This window comes from Scomber japonicus, chromosome 7, assembly GCF_027409825.1.
Source record: "Scomber japonicus isolate fScoJap1 chromosome 7, fScoJap1.pri, whole genome shotgun sequence".
Taxonomy (NCBI): domain Eukaryota; kingdom Metazoa; phylum Chordata; class Actinopteri; order Scombriformes; family Scombridae; genus Scomber; species Scomber japonicus.
In genome coordinates, this window is record NC_070584.1 from 19,297,451 (window position 1) to 19,319,800 (window position 22,350).

Here is a 22,350-nt window from a genome sequence, read left to right on the forward strand (position 1 = left end):
TTTAAAGGATTTATGTATGATTTTACATGACGCCCCAGTGCGATGCAGTACTTCATAGGGTTAACTTCTTTCAAAATGTGAGACATAATCCTGGAAGAAAATGCTTTGGACATTAATATGGATCAGCGCGGATCCACAGTGAAAACTCATCGCCCACACCCATAGGCTGAGTCAGTCTGGGAAGAGTGTTTCTCAGCAAGGAGTGAAATGGAGGGTTAAAGCTTCAGGTCGTCGCTCCTCTCTTTGATGTCAGCAGAGAGATAGAGTATAATTACAGAGTATGGCATAAAAAGGCCTAGCAAATCACAGTTCGTTCTTAATATGCTATGATTCTGTCACTCTCATTAATTACTGGGTGCATTTAAAATAGATTTCATTTTATCATAACCTGAGTCCAAAAAATACAGTCCTGTCATCTCTGCTTTAATGCAGCTCTCTGAATTAATCCAGAGATTGAACACATTCACAGTGACATGTCTCCATCATTTACTGGTGAGAATTCCTCTTGAGTATTAGCAACATCAATACTCTAAAGTTTAAGCATTGTTGTAAGCTGTTTTTAACTTCCTCTGTATTCAATTCAAAGTAGATTACACTGTGCAAGCATATTGGTTAAACTATTTACCATTTCAACTTTATATCTAAGGGCTTAAACAGTTGAATGTTAAGGTCCCCATATTTCATTGAAACTAAAACATAGCGGGACATATTGTCAATATTCACTGTGACTCACCCAAAGATGAAATTGAGAGCTACTATTAGACCGGCAATTTACTATAATAGCCCAAAAATGAACAACTGAAGAAGTCATTATTCTATCTGGGTAACCATTTCAGTAAATTAAGGCCCCGCCCACAGGTGTGACCACACAATGATTCTTCAGCTTGTTCTGCTGAACTGCATTTGTAAAATCGACCCAACATTTCTTCCTTTCAGTTTAACTGATATCCTTGATGTCAAGTACTCTACTCTATGTATATTCAATTCAATCTTTATTTCAGACCAGTTCGGTCCATGTATGCATCATTTACAGAGGGAGATATAAAGCAGGGTTGACAAGATAACACATATTTCATTGCACTTTGATACTACTTTGAATTGAAAATTTAATTTCTATCAATAATTTATACCAAATGGATCGCAATGGAATGGGGGGAAATACTTCTCTAGGGAGGCCATTGTCAGTCTACCTCACTGATGAGTTGGTCATTTCATCACTTTGCTCAAGATTGAAATATCTAAACTACAATAAATGGAATGGCATGACCTCTTGCACAGGCAGAAGATGAATCCCACCAATTTTGGTGATCCTCTTACTTTTTTCCTGGCACCACTCGCACCTTGACATATTTGGCTTTCAGTGAATTTTCAGTGAATTATCTTAAGTGAACTTCAGTAAATTATCTCAGCTATTGTTTGTACCTATCCAGGTTTTGATGAATCCTAATGACTGTGGTGATCCCCTGACTTGTAACGCCACCTGCAGATCAGGGTTTTCATTTCATAATGTCTTAACATCTGCCAGATAGATGAATGCATTCATGGTTCCCAGATGATAATACTAGTGATTCCCTGACTGTACATTTCCTGGCTCCAGCTTCTCAAATGTGAGAATATGCATTTTGACTTTTTCTTTTCTCTATTTTACAGCATTTTAAATTGGATAACTTTGTGCTTTGACAAGGTAGTGATGGAAATGTTTTACTGTGTTGTAACATCTGATAAAAAAATATTATCTGATTAATCAAGAAAACAATTGCCAGATCAATTGATAGTGAAAGTAATCATTGGTTGAAGCCCTATTTGTTTAGCCTTAGCTTTCATTAGTTTTTATTAGATTTTGGTAACAATACAAATCTGAAAACACCAATAAAATATGACTGTAGGTGTGATATGATGTTTGAGGATAGTGAGTCAGTGCAACCGCCAACAAGAGTCTCAGTGGAATAATAATCATGCATTAAAACAATGTGGCCTGGCCTTGTTACTGCAGAGACAGTGAAGAGAGAATATGAGTGTGTCTAAAAGAACAGATTTGCCATTATGGCCCCTGACATTTAGTCAGCCACTAATCATTGTCATTAGTGTGTGTATGTATGCGAGTGTGATCTTTAACAGTGATAATCATTGCTATTCACCTTTAAGCACAGCCAAATCAAGTTATCACGTCTCTGTTTTAATTGTAAAAATGATTGAAGAGTCATGGATTAATGTAATGTTTAAAATATTGTCTTTATTTACCTCAGGTATAAGGGTCAGGTCTTTATGATTTTAATTCTTGTTTTTCATTTTTTCTCATTTTATTTTACATCATTTTATTAGGAAACCTTGCTGTTAACTGAACCCATTTCCAGTTTTGTTGCTGCTGGGTGCCTTACATGCAAACTCAACATTTACTTTATGTTTACCTGTTGTCATGGTGAGTTCAGCATAGTGCACCTTTCCACTGCATTATTTCCATCAATACAACGTAGTCGTACATTATTAGCCTCATAATGAGACTGAAATGCGTTGCCTAGTTTGCAGTGTTTTACTCATATTCATTCTGCACTGCTGCTGCACAAAAAAACATCCATGGTGCCCAGAGGAGGAATCCTAATGACTTTGGTGATCCTCTGACTTTTCCGCCAGCACCACTAGCAGGGCACGTATCACTTATGCAACATGTAAATATCTCACTCACCTACAAAGCTCTGATTCTGGTAGCTCTGATCTCTGATTCTCTGGCAGCCTTAATACATCTCAAAATTTGGACCTAAAAAGTGTCACATTTCACCAAATAATCTTCAGAATAGACTCGAAAGAAGAATTAACAGCATTAGTCAGTAACAGCAGAAGAGGAAATATCATTTTTGGATATAGCAACTAGCAAGCTGTTAACTGATACCTGACACTATTACCAATATTTCAAAGGGGAAACTGCAGTGGAGAAGCTATTATTGTAAAGACAGGAGAAATTAAAGGGTCCTTGTTGGTGGCTCTCTCTCTCTCTCTCTCTCTCTCTCTCTCTCTCTCTCTCTCTCTCTCTCTCTCTCTCTCTCTCTCTCTCTCTCTCTCTCTCTCTCTCTCTCTCTCTCTCTCTCTCTCTCTCTCTCTCTCTCTCTCTCTCTCTCTCCCTCTCCATGAGCTGGTGTGCTGAGGTCTTCCTACTTCCGATAATGCACTTTCGTTGTCCATGTCTACATCTATGTCTGTGTTATCATGTGGAGTACAAGGGAAACATGTCTATGATTGTAAGTTACTTTATGGACATACATAATAAAGGCTTGTGCTAGGAGACATACTGGCTTGGAGAGCTAAATCAGTTGATAGAGCCTGGTCTGCTACGTCCAGTGGGCCCTAAGGAGACCATCCCTTACCTGGTGTTGTGACAGAGAGGAAACATTGAAGGCAGTTGACAGTGTGTGTAAGGGGGGCAGGCGTGGAAGAGTGCAAGCTAAACTAATTGCTAACCTATATTCTCTGGATAGAAAAATGGATTATATAACTCCCCCCATCAGTGCTTGGTCATTTGTTGACATGCACCAATTGTCAACGATGAATTAGACATGAAACATGAAACATGCTCTTTCGCTCTGAATGGACGTTAATGCACTGTACAGTTTGTTCTTTTTTTCTCTTTTATAATGTTTTTAGCATTTTCAAGGTAATTTTATATATATATATATATATCTGTATCCTCTCTGTTGTTGTTGCATTAATGTGGGCTGCGAGGAACAGTTTCTTTTTTTTTTTTTTTTTGTATACAAAATTAATCTTTTCTTCATAGACCATTACTTGATACCAGACACGTGTACACTCACTGTACAAATTGGCCATCATCTAACTTTCTTTTTGCAGTCTTCTACTCTAAAATGTGTATCTGTTTTTGTCTTTAATTACATCTACTACTACAATAATGCTCAGGTGAGGGACATGAATAACATGAACACCAGCTTTCTGTAGCCCCTGTTCCTTTGTAAATAGGGATGCGTTATGTAGAGAAATTATGATAAACTACACCATTTTTGTGAAATTCTGGACATGTGATCCACTCTGGAAATGCCATGGAGGATAACACTGTCAAATTGAGTGTGACATAAATCTAAATTAAGTATTGTCATCAGCCAGTGATGTTAGCCCATGGCTTTTGTTGTGTTTAACAGTTGTGTCTCAGAGGTGTAAATCACAACAGAGACATGGGTTCTCTCACTTCTGTGAGGGTCCAAGCGCAGTCCTTGAGGCTGTGTTTATCATACAGTACAACGTTCATCAACACTACGGTAGCTGTGAAACAGTTTTGCTGGGGGTGAAGCATTGGCAGACATCTCTAAGATGCACTGGCCTTAATTGGGCAGATAAATATCACAAGCTGCACTTCCCGGCCCTACAGCATAATTGCATACATCACATTGAAACCAGACTGACCACCAGCAGTGGGGTGCCGCCTGGCTGTCTCATCCCCGAAATCCATCTGATGCCCAAAGTGCAATTAAAGAGCAGTAAGAGATTTCCTTCCTGAGCCTGTTTCCTTGACTTTTGCAGACGCCTTCCTGCTTTGTTAGAGAATTCAGTGGTCATCTTTATTTATAGAAGTAGACCAACACGGATGAGGAAATATTATCAAAGATACAAAAACCAGGCAAATCAGAGAAGGAACACTTTCTTATTTTAAATGATCAGAGTCACTGATGTTCTGTGTGAACATCATTATTTAAACAATCAAAGCTCTGGACTAACGCTGTAAACAAATAGCAAGAACTGACATCTGTATTCTGCAAAGCACAGGCTCAGGGTTTTTAATGATGAGCAATTTATTGAATATTCATGATTTTGGCCTTTCCAAAGATCTCAGTGGGTACGACTTGCCCTGTACTACATACATGTTGTTTCATCCAAATCTTCTTCAACCACCCTGCGGGGCAGACCATGAAGAAAAGTGGTCGATACTGGGCACCATCAGAGAATGAATGTGGCAGCTGACGCACACAATAAAACAGTAGGCAGCATGCACACACACTTAGTGTTTGTGGGTGTGCACACATGCACGTACCACACACACAGTACACACCAATGTTTCACCTATAATTGTACAGGTTTGGCGGGGCACCAGGCCAACAAGAACCCCTGCCAGGCCAAAAAGGAAAAAAAAAAAAAAGACAAATATAATGCCAAATATACTCTCATTCAGAAATCAATAGCATTTGGGGGCCTCTCTGTGCAGCACTGTTTCAAAATGTGAGTCAGCCTTTGTGTTGTTGCCTTGGAAACTCGTAGCTCATACAGTACCATAGCTCCTTCTAAGGATTAGGCCAATGCGTAATGTGTGTACGTAGTGAATTAGTGGTTGAGCGTGTGTGATCAGAAAAGTCACGGTGAATGCGAGTCAAGCTGAGAAAAAATACCACAAAATGAATTATTTAACTATATAAGGACATGTCTAACATTACTACACACATATACACCATATATAATTTATATAACATTATATATTAATTAATTTATATATAATTAAGACATGTTTACTTGAGTATGATAACAAACATGCAGTATATGACATCAATATAACATTACCATATATAGGCTACAGTGTGCTATAAGTCTGTTTCCCCAACTGCTGGATTAAAAGTAAAGTGCGTTAGCATAACCTCACGACGCTAAACAGAGAATGGAATGTTTGGTTGCTAAGCGTTTCTCTAGATTTGCTTAGCGCATTCCCACATCTGCACCTCCACCCCCCACCCTACCCCGACAAGGCCGCTGTCGCCACCCCAAAGCAGCCAACCCAGGGTAAACGCTGCACACTGACACACACACTGAGAATAATCACTAATACTTTTCAGCACTGCAGCCTTGAATTGTTTGGCAGCCAGTGCTGTTTATCATAGACTTATATGACTCACCAGTGAGAGAAATAAATCAGGACAGAGAGAGCAGAGAAAGAGGGGGAGAGTTTGACAAACAATGAATGGATGTGTTTAGATACTTATTCCAAAAAACTTTTTAGTGTCTGGACAGTTCAGTTCACTTCCTGGAAATTCAGGACTCATTTCTACTTAATAGTGCAATCACAGATAAACAGAGACAGAGCATTGAGTCTTTCTGTGATGATGAATAAGGCAAAATTAGGATGCTTTAAAATACACTCATTACTATCAAGGGCAGTTCTATCCAGTTCCTTTGGTCTAAAAGGCTTTCCACATCTCTAATTTATTTCCTAGCAGCAACCGAGAAGTTTCAACAAAACAACATCTCTGAAAATACAGACTCATGGCTTTCTTTTGTATAGCGAATCACTTCATATATCTGATATCTCTGATTAATAAAGCTATAGATTAGAGATGGGAGGATTTGCCAATTTGCATCTGTGCACTGGCATAAACATTTAAAAAAGTGTGCACCAGATACAATTTGAAATGAACACGTGATACACCTTTGTATCAGTAAAATACAACTCATTTATTTATAATTATTAGCAGAGGCCCTGTGCTCTTGCTGTTTAGAAATGTGACCAATAATGTGCTCCTCTCTAAAGTGTTGTCCAGTGTGCTAACATACATATGTTGCCAAAAGCTTCCAGGAGGACCTTGTGTTCTACAACAATTGTTCTACACGTCAAAGTAGGTGGATTATTAAACTAATTTGGACTGTAAATGTTTGGGTCACAGAACATATGCATGAATACTACACTACAAAGGACTTGTGAAACGGCCTGTTTGTGAAAGGTGTGAAAAGTGTTTTTTTTTAGAGGTCAAAAAGAAACAGTATAAATGTGATCCTCACTGAGTTACAGTACTAGCTAATTTATCATTTACTGTATACTTAAAAAATAAAATCAAACTCTCTGTACCATGCTGAATCACCTAGCATCATTCATCGAGAAATTACATCGTATCATGTTCAATCGCATTATGGTGAATCAAATGCATTGCAATGGAGGTGAATTGTATTATATTGCATTGGTAGTTGGTTCATATATATATCTTTTATGATCAAATTTACTCATCAAATTTATCAACATTGGCTTTTGGATCTTGAATTGTGACCCTGACCTTTAAAGGGTTCATATCATGTTCATGTGATTTTATTTATACTGTTATGATGTCAGATGTCTCATGCTAAACATGGTAAATGGTCCAAAATTTGAGATTAGCCAATGTAAAAATGCTCCATGAAAGATAAAATCCCGGGCTTCAACCCACTACTCTATAAATGCTTTGTCACGTCTGCTTTAATAGATAATGATAACACTAGAACCTAACTACAGTATCAGTGTTTGTGCTTTGTCTGTCTTGACTCAGTAGTGTACATATTTGGAGTATGACAAACTGATGAACGAAGGGCCAGCAAAGTGCAGATCTAGACACCCACTGAGCCGAGCTTCTTCCCTGTGACTGGGTGTCGGCGAGCTGCCAACTGCTCTCTCCCCATTAATCACGACCCGGGTTCTAAAGTTTGAACTTTGACCTTTAATGCTGCATCAAGGCTCGGTGACAGATGGAGACAGAGCTTTGTGTCCTCACATCAGATCATCCATTTCACACACAGACACACACACACACACACACAAACAGAAACATTCTCCGCACACATGGAGAGCTGAGATACACAGAGGATCACCCATAACAACAGTCGTTTAGACAAAGGCTGATATTTCCTTTGTGGAAAGCAGTGTGCCCTTAGTGTTTCATTTTTGTCAATAAATTATTTGAAATAAGCCTTGCGCGTGGTCGCGCCTATCAAAGACAGTTCGTTGCCAAGCCGCTAATTGAAAAACCAGTGATCTTCCGAGAGAGCGAAAGGAGAGTGGCCCATGCAGAGGAATTTTGTTTAACATAAGCAAGATGCTGGGGCTGAAAGACACTGATTAGCATGAATAAATTAGAGACTATTTCAATAAGTGGGTGATAGCTTATCTTTGAATTACATGCCCAGTGCAGCTCTCCCATTGAAGATTAATTGCCTCTCACAAGGTATTTCGAAAAGTTCATTTTCATCAATTGATTTCCCTTAATTCATGAATTCCCCAGAAGTGCATGAAATTGGTAACAAGCTCTCAATAATCACGCTTTCTGCATCGTTAACCTCATTGGCAATTACTCATCATATGTATTGGTTGTGACATTTGCGGAAGCATGTTATTTTTGCACCATTAGGTCATGACAGGAATATTATCATAAACTAATGGTTAATTACAAGTTGAACAAAAATGGTGTTCATAGTGTCCACAGATTTCTACAAGAAGTAGAGCTTTTTTCACCATGTTCTTATTTTTTTCTTGCTTATCAGCCTGATCAACTCAGTCTGTCCAAATAACTTCTGCAAGACCTCCTACTGCACTCATAAATGTTGAGTATTGAAAGCATGACTAATACATATTTGTGCAAAACCTACATTTTCAAACTGTAAATTTCAATGTTGTTTTCTGTCAGTTGAAACTGTTCCAGTGAATAACCAAGACGCCCTGAAAACTATTTCACTATATGACTGTCTCAAGACATCCATATATTGAAGACTAGAGGTAGAATTGTCCTGTGTTTTCTCTTTCTCCAGGGCTGTCATCACCTCACCAATACATTATTGTTACCACAGCACTGGGGTCACTTCTGTTTCAGTCAGAGACAGTATTCTGCCTTGAAGCAAAAAATGTAGGCCACTGAAATAAATTGATAAAATATAACTTCAGGGCTACAACTGAAGTAATGGGCATACATTTTACTGTAAGAATGTATGCCAGGTGCATTTACAGTGATACAGTGAGGTCTGGTGCTTGTTAACAAAAATAACAACTAGATCACACCTACACAAAAAAGTCACAACAGAGGAATCCCGTGTTAAACACAACCGTTTGTTTTATATAGGACACAATTTAATCACTTAACACCAATCTCTGATCTGTTGAACAGGAGCTCGTTCTTCTGCTGACACACAGTATGCATTACTGTATTGCTCCCACACTATCCCACACTATCATTGGCCCCTCAGGCGAATGTCTGCAGTACATTAATAGGGTAAATCACAGAATTCATCATACGTAATGATACCATTATGGAATAATGTTCATCAGCTAATGTGCACTTGCCGGGAATCTATTTGTGTCTTGAGCCGTTTGCTGTCTGCCACCACTCCTCACATCTCAATTTTTTATTAACCTACCCAACATCTTAGCCACAAGGCGATCTTAGAATATGAAGAGATGCCAAAAACAGGCAAGCAATAAGGGCTGATGAGGTTTTATGTCTTGGCCCTGCTTTTCAAGCACTTAGTCCACCTCTATTGCTGCTGGGCTCAAATAAATGGAAAGAAAAAGAAAACATCACTTTTTTTCTGAACATTTTTATTGCTTTTTATTATTGGTGTATGAGTTTGTGTGTTTTTTTCTGTTGGAAATGATTGAGATTGATATGTTTAATAACACTCTGAGAGAGCAGCAGGTGATATTGGAGTTAAAGCTAGAGTGACTTTGAAAGTTTATGGGATGAGAGTTGCTGTATATTATTTGTTTGAAAGCACACATTGCAGGCAGACGAACATGCACACGCTCATGCACACACATCAACACATACGATCGTCACTGTCAGTTTCTGAAATATTTTTATACTCAAAAAGTCAACACAATACACATTATCGAAGATATTACAAGTTAACTGACTGAGCCTTAGGGCCATGAAATAATCGTGTGACAGGAAAAGTCAGCTGTCTTTATAAAAAAATGCAAATTGTTAAATTTAAGGGCCATAGTTTTCCAGCCACTGAGGTTTTATGTTACTGTCACAGAAGCAGTAAAAGAAAAACAATAATAACATTTTTTTTTCTACTTCGTCGAACTTTTCCTAAAGTTAAGTACTACAAATGATCTGCGCCTGCTTTATGACACTGCAAATGTAAGTAATCCCTTTGAGTAATATAATCTGTCACTGTTTATGTTTAGTTTCCATGTCTGACACCTAATTAACAGACTAGAAGTTGGTTCTTTTTTGCTGCCTGCAGTGAGGAAAGGGAATTGAAAACCTTTAGGAATAGCTGTGTGGGAACTGTCTCATTACTGAGGTGTATATTACACCCAACAAACACAGTTATACTTTACAAGTACATTATAATCCATCTGTATCAATGCCATCTCTAACAACCTGTGGTTTGGGGGGGACACTTTGGAGTTTGTAATTTTAGAATTACAAGGAGCAAACATTTCTCTACAACATTTCTATACTGTATCAAGCAAAGCTGAAAAGTAAAACTCAAATCTGCCCCTAATCCAATTTTAAAGTGCTGCTTGTCGTTGATTAAGGACGATCTGTGTTCAGATCCGGAAGCATCTGTGTTTCAATAAGACAATTACATCTTATTATGTTTGAACAGGAAATATAGCTCTGTCAGTTAGAGCACTGTCATTCATTTCATCTGTGAATGATGGTGGACAGATGAAGGACTTGAATTACAGAAAATTAAGGACTTTCACTCTTTTTCATCCTTTCCACCCCCTCAGCTCTGTCTGTCTCCTCTACCTACACCTATTCTGTCGTCCATTACAACAAGTGGCCTGGCTCCCCCTCTGTGCTCTAATTGGAAAGCTGGATGGCAGTAGGTTTAGCCAGTAATGGGGTCCTGCAATTTGGTAGCAGAAGTCAGCCTGGAGAAGCTTGTCAGAATTCATAGAAGGGCCCAGTTCTGTGTATCCAACTCTACACCTCCAGAAGAAAAGCCCTGCATTTTAATAGAGCAGCTGTAGCATTTCTGTAATTCATGGTGGCGTCATTAGAGGCTTATTTATTCACCCAAGGCGTCTGCCAGGAGGGAGATGACACCGCCCAGATCAGCTGTGGCAGCTCACTCTCAGCACCTCCCGCAGAGCTGGAGAAGGGGAAATTAGAGTGGAATGGGCAAACATGACAATCATGGCATCGTTAATTAATTAGCATGTAAAGAAAACAACAAGTGGTGTACGTAGGTATCGAGGGGAGAGTTATTATGTCCCGTTGTTGAAGGGGCAGAACAGTCACGACTGTCTCTGATCTTTTGCTGTAAGAGGTGGAGAGGAGATGTAAAAGGGCTAATATAGAGCACTCAGAGAGGAGTATCTGAGGGAAAAAATAATAGTAATGGACTTTGCAGGCTTTCAAGGTAATGTGGAAACCAAGAATCTCTCAAATGAGGATTTCCATGACATCTAAAAGGCTTTTCACAGCAGGTACGAACATCCATGTGAATAATTTGCACCTTACACGTGACCACAAGCCAACTTTGGCCAAGTAGTCACTTTAACTTAACCATACCTTTTTCATAATTTAATTGCCATGACCACAGCAATCTCAGACAATCACAGCAAGTAGTCTAGTTGCCTAAACTTTGAAACAGTAATGGTCTATGAAGAAAAAAAAAATACAATATGCACCTGAAGCACACTGCCAACACAGGGTTGAATGAGCAATTTTCTCTGATGTGTTGGAGTGTCTCCAGATATGCTTTAAACTGCGGCTGACTTTCAGAATCTCTTCCTAAAGCATCCAGGGCATCAGTATTAGCTTAAAGAGCAGCATCTGATCTGTTGATACCTGTAGACTTGGTCCTTTTATCCAATCTTGGTCAGTTTTATCTATTGTAGTGCGAAATGCGGCACAAAAAAGGCAGAGAATTGTCATCAGAGTAGGTGTGATCAAATTGTTGAATGCTGTGATTCTGTATGCACGTTTGTCACATATTTGCACAATTGTCTCTCAAACAAGCCGGTGTAAACAGGCTTTATTGTTGTTACTGTAGGTGAGATAATGGTACCTTGAACCACATTAATTGTCATTATCCTCAGTACAAGGTTAAGATGGCATCCTTTCTGCTGTGTAGACTTTTTTTTCATTGCCATGGTTTATAGTGTGTAAACTGAATATGTGATTCACACCATCACTCAGATATATACACACTCATGAGAGTAATTTGTCTCAGTTAGAAATTAGTGAGTTCCATTATTAAGAGCACTTACAAGTTGACAAACGTTAACTTGTGCAGCCACCTGGTAACTTGATTTTCTCATTAGTGGGTGAGGAATTTCTAATAGTTTTACAGTGTATCAGCACTGTAAGCACTGCAGCACAACAACACCCCCACTTACTGTACATAAGATCTTTTTATGATGATTTTTTAAAAATGAGGAACAACAGAATCATGTACTTATATAGCACCTTTCTAGTCTTTACGACCACTCAAAGCTTTACATTACAACTCATTCACCCATTCACACACATTTATACACTGATGGCAGGGGCTACCACGCAGGGTACCAACCTGTTCATCAGGGGGGAATTTAACCATTCATTCTCATTCACACACCGTTGGCGCAGCAACGGGAGCAATTTGGGGTTAAGTGTCTTGCCCAAGGACACATCGACATGTGGATTGGAGGAGCCGGGAATCGAACTGCCAATCTTCCAATTGGAGGGCGACTGACCGCTCTACCTCCTGGACACATCAGTTGTGTCCAAAGTCATGCTATCAATTGTTCTATATTCCTCAAACAATACTTAACAGTGAGACACTCATGAATCAAATTGCACCACAATTGGCAGAGGAAGTGTCACCTATCTGCCATTTTTACCAAAAATAAGTTAACATGGACACTACATTTTTCTTTCTATTGTTGGAGTTTCTGAGGGCAACATCTTACCTAAATCTGTTTCTGTTGAATTTACAAGTCATACCACAGGTCTAAATAACATGGTGTCTAACTATAATAGCTTGTAAAGGAACAAAAGTATGTGTTATTGTCTGGTGAATAGATTGCTGTTCAGAGAAGTCCCTATTCCATAGATTATTCAAGTTTTTCCCAACTTATTGTTTAAAGTTTTACTGTTTCTTTTGATCTTTTATTCTGTTTCCCAGACTTGCTTGTTCCTCTGCTGAAGCAAACACAGTTATACAATACAGTAAAGCAACTGAACTACAGCAGCTCTGAGCTAAAAAAAAAAACTGAGGGCTCTTCATCTGAACCTTTGAAAACCTCTCGGTCCCTGCCAAGGAGAGATAGGATCAGTAGACAACCCCAACATTTTCAATTTTGTGCTATCAGACACCGAGAAGATGTGTCAACAGTGGGGTCCTACAGTAAGTAAACACAGGAGTCTGACAAGCAATAACCTAGATTCAACATCGCCTCTGGTCCTCTCCTACTGAAGGTCTGCCACTTTCATCTCATTTAGATCCAGATCTCTTGATCAAAAATAACTCCAACAAAACAGAACACACCAGGGCTGGGAATGTTTTCCTGGGTACTCCTCATATTATTGAGCGTTATGCTTGTGTTAGATTGAGTCAAAATCAACTGTGATGGTACCATTTTTTAATTAAAGTAGTTTTTTTTTTCTTCCTTAAGCCATAGAGGTTCCAGTTATATGAGTATGGATGCTTTTAATTATGCAGCATCCTGTTGGCTATTGGTCCAAAAAAAGAACATGTTGGTGGGTCTAAAGAGGAAGTAGGGAAATTGTTGAATCAACTTTTCATTTGTTAGTTTTTTAGCTGGCATCAGGGGGGATCACAGGGTAGAATAGTTGGAAACCCCAGACGACTGAGAAGTCATTACTGTATAGCACAGTCCACTGCAGAAAAGCTCCCTCAGAGATTTAAATCGTGCTGATTAAAATAGTGTCTCATAAGCTTCTATGTGCGTGTGTGTGCACTCACATGTGCTTGCGTGTGTGCTTATGTGAGTGTGTTTAAATGCCTTTGTGGGTGGCTCCATGTGTGTCTGTGTATTTTGAGCAGCCTAAATACCGAAGCTTTTAACATCAAAGCTCCAAGAGGATTTAAGTGCCCAGAAACTTGCCAATTATGATTGTAAGTGATGTCCAGCAGGGGCTGTTGATGAGCTGCCCTCAGTAGAAAATAAGTTTACTTTTCTTTTTCAAGAATATGCTGTTGAAGGACTTATTTGGCTTTGTGATACACCACTTCCAAACCACCTAAAGTACAGCCTGGATACAGACCTGAGTCATTGCCCACATTCCTATTTTGTTCATGGATTCAAAAGGGTCTGCTTTTGTTCTTGTGAAGGGCTTTAGAAACAACTGAGCCGATCAAAGCCTTTGTGGGTGGGACTAACTGGATATGTGCTAAGTTCTGCCAGCCTGGGAACTATTAAACACAGTTCAACGGTCAACAACTTGAATGCTTCTTATAATTGATCTGTGTTTAATCATAAAACAAACACAAATCAAAAATATCCATTGTTTTTAGAGGAGCTTGAGTATATTATGCACTGTAAGCACTGTACTGGCTAGCATTTGCTAACAAGCCATGTCACCTAACATGTTAGCAACACGACCCTGCTTCTGTCATAATTATATTTTTCTTCATATTATCACAGCAAATCTTTAGTCAAATGTTTGTTCCTTTAGAAAAAATGTTCAACTCATGGCAGGAGAATGACTGTGTTGCTTAAGCTTGCTAATTGAGTTAGTTAGCTTGCCAGCCTTACCAACGTGTTACTTTCTCTCTGCTGGCAAAACGGCAAGTATTCATTGTGGATTACTTAAAGACAACTCCTTTCACATATGTCCCCATACAGAAATAATGGCCTCGTACGTAAAGTACCAGTCAAGAGTTTCTCATTCACTTCAATGGAGTGTCTTTAAACTTTTGATTGGTACTGTATGCTAACTGAGGGGTTTGGGGGCGGTGTCAGAGAGACACACAGCACAGTTGAGCAGAGGAAAGAAACAGAGACAGCAATGTAACTGAGTCCTGACCTATGCATTGTTATTTGACATGCTTTCTGAAACCTTTTATAATGTTTGTACAAAATAAATACTTGTAAAAGCCCACAATTTATGCCCCTTGAGACATGCTGTGCCACTGTCTGAAGAGCTGCTGGCTGAGATTACTCTGACCTACGTGCATGTGAATAAATGACAATATAATAGATTTGTGTATATTTTTCACTTTCCCTTACTGACTTTGCGCTTTCAGTGTCCTCTTTTCGTGCAGCAGTGTGATCTGTTTTGAATCTGTTGTTGATGTGTGGCGTAAGAGCGTGAAAGAAGTGTCAATTGTGTGAGTCTCGCGGTGAATGTGTGAGAGTTGGCAGCTCTGCAAACTGTACTGCTAAGACAAGCTCCATTTGACTCAAAATGTCATCAGAGTGGCTGGATATTACTGATTGGTACTGGGATAATCAAATCATATCCCCTACAGAGAACATTTAACAAGATGTTAATGTCAGACTGAATCATGGAGTCTGATTGTAAGGTGTTTAGAGTTATATTCCCTGAAGTAGGAGATCATTTAATCCTAACATATATCTCATAACTCAAAACTCGAACAAATTTCTCACTGCAAACTTTACCTTCCTTTTTATTGTAATATTACACATAGATGATATTATTGTATGAACCAGAGGTTGCAGATTTTGAAATGCCAATCTTGTTTCTGTATATTTTGTCTTTTTTTACAGTTCCTCCCAAGATATATGACATTTCTTCTGACATCACGGTAAACGAGGGCAGCAATGTGTCGCTCATCTGTACAGCCAGTGGGAAACCTGAGCCAGCCATTTCCTGGAGACACATAACCCCATTAGGTGAGTTCACTTCACCTCTCACTTACCCATGCTAATGAACGGGTGGATGAATAAATGGACAGACGACTGGATGGATGAATCAAGCGAGGAAATGAGCAAGCATGGATGGGATCAATAGGTGATAGACTAAGAGGGAGAAAGGTAGTTGTGATATGTTATTTGATGAAAAGATGGAGGGGGGAGGGGAAAGAGTGATGTGGTTGGATGGATGAGAGAGTGAGGGAGGGAGGGGGAAATGGATGGATATAATAACAATTTCAAGAGAACATATAGTATCATGGACATAGAGAGACCTGAGTTTGATATTTTCTTTTGTAAATAGTAGCAGCTAATCAATCAGCAAATCATCTGTTGGTAACATGTTATTAAAGAGAATTCTCACCAACTGACCACCAGTCTCACTTTAACTATAAACAGCCAGAGACATCACATCATAAAAATGTCTAGATCTAATTTAACAACTATATTAAACATTTAACCAATAAATGGTCCCTGCAACTCCATGGCCATTGTAACGTCCCTCTATAGCCATACACCGAGACGTTAGCCGGTTATAGGCTATTTATTCTTGATGGTTACACAGGCTACTGTGGGCCGTAGCCAACGCCAAAAAAACAAAAGCCTAACATCAGTAGCTCACTAGCCACACACGTGCTGCCGTCTTCTTATCCAGAGCTAACAACAAACACACCTACAAGCTAGCTGCAAGTCTCACTCCCAAGATGCGTTCACAGACACTCGGAAAAACCAGCACTTTAACTGAACAGAACAGAATCTGACTTAAACTCTCACATTTATAAAACACAACAGTAACATGCCCAGTTTGTTACAATATTTATAAATCTCTGTGCTGTTCATCAAACAGGACGCAGTAAAATTACACAGGGTGAACTGTGGAGAATGACTTCAGCAACAGAAGACAATATCTGCTTATATGATGAGATGCAATATATCCTGGAAAAGTGATGCATTTACTGTAGGTTATAATCAATATTTTAAAATTACATATTGTCTCGAAGTTGTCTCAGTTTTCTATGTACAGCATACATGCTATGTACTTCAACCACTTGGCACTTGGTCAGGGCAGTAATTAATGTGTCACCAATGCACGTTGTAACACGAAATCAAAGATGTTGACGAGAATAAAACATTTCTCTGTATAACAATTGCAGTTTTCATAACTGCAAGGAGACCTACAATTTGCTTTGGCAGTTTGTAATCCAGAATGTAAGGTGCATTAACAAAGAATGTCTTTATTATTATTGTTTAGTTTTTTTTAGTTGGCTGCTAGTCTGAGCACACATACACCATTAAGTGCTTTGAATAGTGAATCCTCCCTTTGAAAACTCATTCCAAAGCATTTAACTGTTGCTGCAAAGCCCCCACCCAGCCACTTCCCATCCTCCCTCATTTTCATATTAATGGATTAGAGCATGCTGTGCTTATCTGATAGCTGTGAGGATGACTGCATTTATCTTATGGCTGTCAAATCCTCCTCTCTGGTGTGCTTGCCCTGATTGTGTTAGGGGAGTTTTCAGAAGATGATCAAAAGAGCCATCCTCAGAGTCCGAGTGGCAGTCACTCATTCTACTTTGAAGTGTCCACACTTTGAAGTATGCCAGGGAAGAAATGATATGCTGGTCAAATGAAAGGGCCCAGGACTAAATGTAATCACAGACTGTCTCGAAGCACATCAGAAAAGAAGCCATTTGCCATGGACTCTTTGAGTCAATCATTGTAGCCAGGGCGATATGTCCAAAGGATGTGGTACAACTGAAAGGTTGTAATAGGCTAATTACAGATGGAATCGATTGATGGAATTCCATTAAATCTTTTGGATATGTAGAACAGTCTGCTTCATCCAGCGTTCAGACAACCTCGATATACAGCATATGGAAACATTTATTTCAGTTATGAGCAGTAGTGGACTTGCAGTGACCTACCATGAATGGAGCTGTTTTAGGCACCATCGATTCCAAAACATGGTTATTGTTGTCAGGTCTAGAAAATTCAACAGAAAGGAAATATAGTCATAACTACAGTCTTGCTAGACCTGTGATGTATAAAAATGAGAACTGCAACGATTAGTTGATTAATTGATCAGTTGCCAACAATTAAATTAATTCCCAATGGTTTTGATAATCACTTAATTATTTTGAGTCAAAAAAGTCATTATTTTCTGATTCTAGCTTTTCAAATGTGAATATGTTCTGGTTTCTTTACCTGCTATGATAGTAAACTGAATATCTTTGGGGTGGTTGGGACAAACAAAGACATTAAAGGATGTCACCTTGGCCTTTGGTGGTGAACTTTCTTTATTTTTTTATTTTTATTTTTTTTACCATTTTCTAACATTTAATTGACCAAACAATTGATTGATGGAGAAAATAATTGACAGATTAAACATAAGATAAAATAACTGTTAGTTGCAGCCATAAAAAAAAAAAAGATTTTTACAGTCGAGGTGAAGAATCTTGTAGAATTCAACAGTTTCAGAGACTATTATTTGTATTTTTTCAATGAATAATGAAAACTGAAACACGGTTTGCTTATTTGAAAGAATAAGGCATCTTTCATGGCCTGTTTTCAATCTCACTTATAAGGTATAGGGTCATGAGTATCCTGAATTGTGCAGAGTCATGATCTGATTGCCTCCTCCAGCACTGAGATTTCTGACCATTTGGGTTTGGTAAGAGTAATCGCTTTTATTGACATGAGACCAAGCAGGTGAAATCACTATGACAAACATGTCGACATGGCAGGTTTTATTTGCTGGCCTTACAATCAGCCATTTTGGGTGGGGGCAGGTATTTTTTACTCTGTAGATAGTTCTGCAGCTGAAGTCAGTGGAGTTTGACAGAATGATAAATTTCCCTCACTGACTGTCAAGTTCCTATTCCCACTCTGACTGTTTTGCGTTTGCATTTTTCCCTTCACTCCTCATCCTGCCAACCAACAAACTGCCAGCTAATAATAAACTTTGTGCATCCACTGAAGTGTGGCCGTAAACTGTTTATTGAGATGATAATTTAGCTCAGTATGCTGCTGAGCTGCTTATATAAAGTCAATGCATATATCCTTCAATTAGAGAGATGCAAACTGAAGCAAGTGCTTGTAACAGAGATCATCTTTGTTGCTACTCGGAGGTGGAATGGTGCCAGCATATGTCTGCATTGTAATGTGCTTAAAGAATAATTTCAGTTTAGTGGAACAGTTTAATTAGCCGTGTAGAAATTCTGCTTGACAGTGAAGTCCTCAGGAGTTTGGGTTGATCACTGCATGATAAGGGCGCTTGTGACTGGAAAGCCTGCTCCAATCCCCCCTATCAGCTGGTGCAATCAGGATGTGCAAAGTGAATGTTTCATGCTCTCCCAACCCTTATCAAATATTGTCGATGTGCCCTTGAGCTAGGACTCTACCCCCGACTGTTTCAGCATTGCTGCCCAGTCACAAGTTGAAAGAAGAAAAAAAAACTAATGGGAAACTGCCTAGTTTGTGTGTATCAATGCAATTGTTTCCAACCCTGCAGCTCGTCCTGCAGGCTTCTGATATATTTAAAACATGTTCTGAATCAACTTGTATGATTAAATAAAAGCTGAATTCAAATTAGAAACACCATTAGAAGAAGTACACCAGTAATACTCCCAGAAGCCACTATGTCATTTTTAATTTAGCTCTTGACATAGCTACTTACTTTGCTCTGAAAGCTTACAATAGCTCGGGTGACATGTCAGGCTTTGAGGGTATTGCCTACGCATGGAGTACTCTGCTATGGCTCCTCACCACCATTTCATAGGTCATAGGGAGGGGGGGTGAAATATCCTTTAACATAGCCTGTTTCAGTCCTGTTTGGTTGGGTGGATGGCTGGATGGCTGGGCAAAATTGCTTTGATAAGCTTTTTCCATTGAGATTTGAATCCATGGGATAGAAGTGTGACCTTTGAAAAGGCTGACTAGAATACTCAAATACATATTTGATTGTTTCCTGTGATAGGACTCAGCTGGGACACATTTTCTCTCTCTTTCTAAGCAGCTACTGTACATTTATCAACTGCATGCTGTATGTTTTGTTTTGCCTTTCCATTTAAGTGCATGAGGCATATCTTCTCCAAAGCACACCCAGAGGAAACAGACTGCAGCATACTGTTCACTGACAAGTCACTTTAATGTGTGCTGTCACTGACTTAAAGCTGGATCCAGCAAAACTTTCTTGGTCCTGAACTAAGTGGCACCACCATAAGTGCATATTGTACAGTAGCTCAGTTGTCTGTGGTTATTTGAACTGTGCAATGAATTATTCAAACTTGACTTCATATGATTGCTACATACCTAAAGTTGCACCTGTTATAGAACACTGGCCGCTCTTTAAGATATGCTAAGCAAGATTTTGACAGCCTCTTCACCAGGGGTCTCTCAATCAGAACGCTGTTCTCTTTCTCATAGTTGCAATGAACTGATGTGCAGTTCAAGAGCCGACACTTGAGCATGTTTTAAACACGATGGGAGGTGAAAGATAAAGAGTTACGCTCTGCAATTTCAGATATCAACAGCAGGAGCCATGTCTAACACTTCCCCCATTCAGCTGTTGAGCTCAGCATAGCTAACTAAAGAGGTGCTCGATGTGCACACACTTTATTGGAGTGTCTGCAATATGATGAATAGTAGACCTTTTTTAACTCAAATGTGGTATTGAGTAACTCTCACACCACACATATTTAATGGCAGTTCGCGGTATACATTTATTTCCAGGCAGGCCCATCAACACCCATTCCCTTTTGGAGGTGGTCCCTTTAAATTAAAACAAATGGACTATTTTTGATTGTTAGACCCTTGCCATGAATGTGGACTTCATGTTTTAAAGGATTTATTACAAAGTTGAAAAGCCGGACAACTCTGAAAGTAGGCAGAAATCATATTTTTTAGGTTTTCACTTGTATACCTGGATTTTTCAGAAGAAAAGGTAATATTTTTAAACATGTTGACAACAAACAAACTTTGCTTTGTTTCTAACGGTCGGAACAGTGGGTGGTAAAAGCTTAGTGCTTGTTTTGATATTCCTCTGAGTTGGATCACTACACTGATAACCTTGCAGTTATGTATAGTCAGATATGTCTACATTACTTGTTGTTCCTTTTTTCCCCATTCTTGTTGCATTGCACCAAACTAGTAGAGCCAATGAATACAAAGTGAAATATGGTAAATTATGAAGTCTGTTTTTTGTTCCTCTATTGACATACTTATTGCAGTACTCATGCATTGGCCAAGCTCGACAGATTGATTCAATTCCATGCACTGTGGTGGCCAAGACAGTTAATTAAACAATAAGCATGGTTAAGCAGTGCTATGGAGTCAACTTTTGTGTTCCAATTCACTGGTAAAATAAAGAGCATTTCTTATTTTTAACTCAAACCCTATGAGATAGAGGATGTCATCTATCAGCACTGTACTACACCCACCATTATTTGGGATTATGGCATGAAGTTTTTAAGTAAACAAATTAAATCTCTCAATAATGTTGACATATGATATATTTTTTCCTTGGTCACACTAATAACTTACTTTTACTGTTGAACTTGGTATTCGGTATGTTTGTTTTCCATTTGAAGTACACTATCCAACCTTGTCTAAATCACAGTGATCTCTCAACCCTGCCAGGTCCAGCATCTGAAAGTGTACGTCCCTGGCTACAATGCATTTGGCTAAATATGTCAGCACAGAAAGTAACATCGAGATAATTCTACGGGTCACAGACGTGGCAGCACATGCATCCAGACATGACTTAAGGCTCCTTTGGCCCACTTCCACTCTCTGGATTTTAGCAGCGTTAGATTGACAGCCAGGGTGCAGTGTAGAGGTTACATATCAAGGCAGACAAACAGCCTGTTTTAAGGCAGACCCTGCTCACAGTCTGATTCTACCCCTAGTTCTGGCCCACACCTTGAGTTGGGGCCAGAAGGCAGCGGTGTACAATGTAGCAGCGTGGGTTGTTCTCTATTTTCAGGAGTTAAAAGGATAAATTGATGTAGAAAATGCTGCTCTATGCTATAATGGATTCTTCAGCGATGCCTACCCTATCTATGTATTGCAGCCCTGAAGGAAGTGTACTCACAGCTCCCCTACACAATGTGGGAAATTGCTTACTGCAACGGCACTTAGCCAGCATTGGCACTGAATGCAAAATTAACCTTGCTATGATTTCTTTAATTTGCTTGGAGTGACATCTCCCTCAGGTGAGAAGGGCTTCTGTCAGTTTCTCAAATATCTCTCAGCACGCACTTGCACACAGCTCATGTTAGGTCCCTCAGTGGTTTTATGTTACTCACACCAACAGCAGAGGTTATTTTTCCCCAAGGCTAAGACATAATGTTATGTCTCTTGTTTTTTGCTTACTGTAACATCAAGGTTAACCACTCAAACATATAATGTTCTTCAACATATATATCAAGTTCGGAGCTGGCAATGGAAAGAAAAAATATAGATACCAAGGCCACATTTTACTACACTGAGCACTTGAAATGCCATTGCGTGTGCACAAAATACAATTAATTCAACACTTTTCATTTATTTGTGGGCACAAGATACAATTTTTCCAAACTTGTTTTTAATTTGTGCTGATGAGATAATTGTAAATATAGATAGGCAGCACCTCAGACCAACATTTCTCCCTGAAGCATGAAGTGCAGTGTACCTGCTTCAATTATTGGGTGTCAGACTGTGACTGGCTACTGCTTCTAAAAAGTTAGGATTGCTATATAATATATTAATATAATAGGATGGGTAAGGATGGGATGCAGATTGCAGAGTAT

General features: G+C 39.1%; 1 protein-coding gene across 2 annotated transcripts in view; it reads left to right on the forward strand.

The window, feature by feature from the left end:
- The window catches only part of negr1 (neuronal growth regulator 1), a 148,733-nt gene that overhangs the window by 60,181 nt on the left and 66,202 nt on the right, over window positions 1–22,350 (forward strand). For both annotated transcript variants that reach the window (XM_053322391.1, XM_053322392.1), the window contains exon 3: window positions 15,419–15,544. In XM_053322391.1, the coding sequence (XP_053178366.1) occupies window positions 15,419–15,544 (126 nt within the window). The remainder of the gene's footprint in view (window positions 1–15,418; window positions 15,545–22,350) is intronic.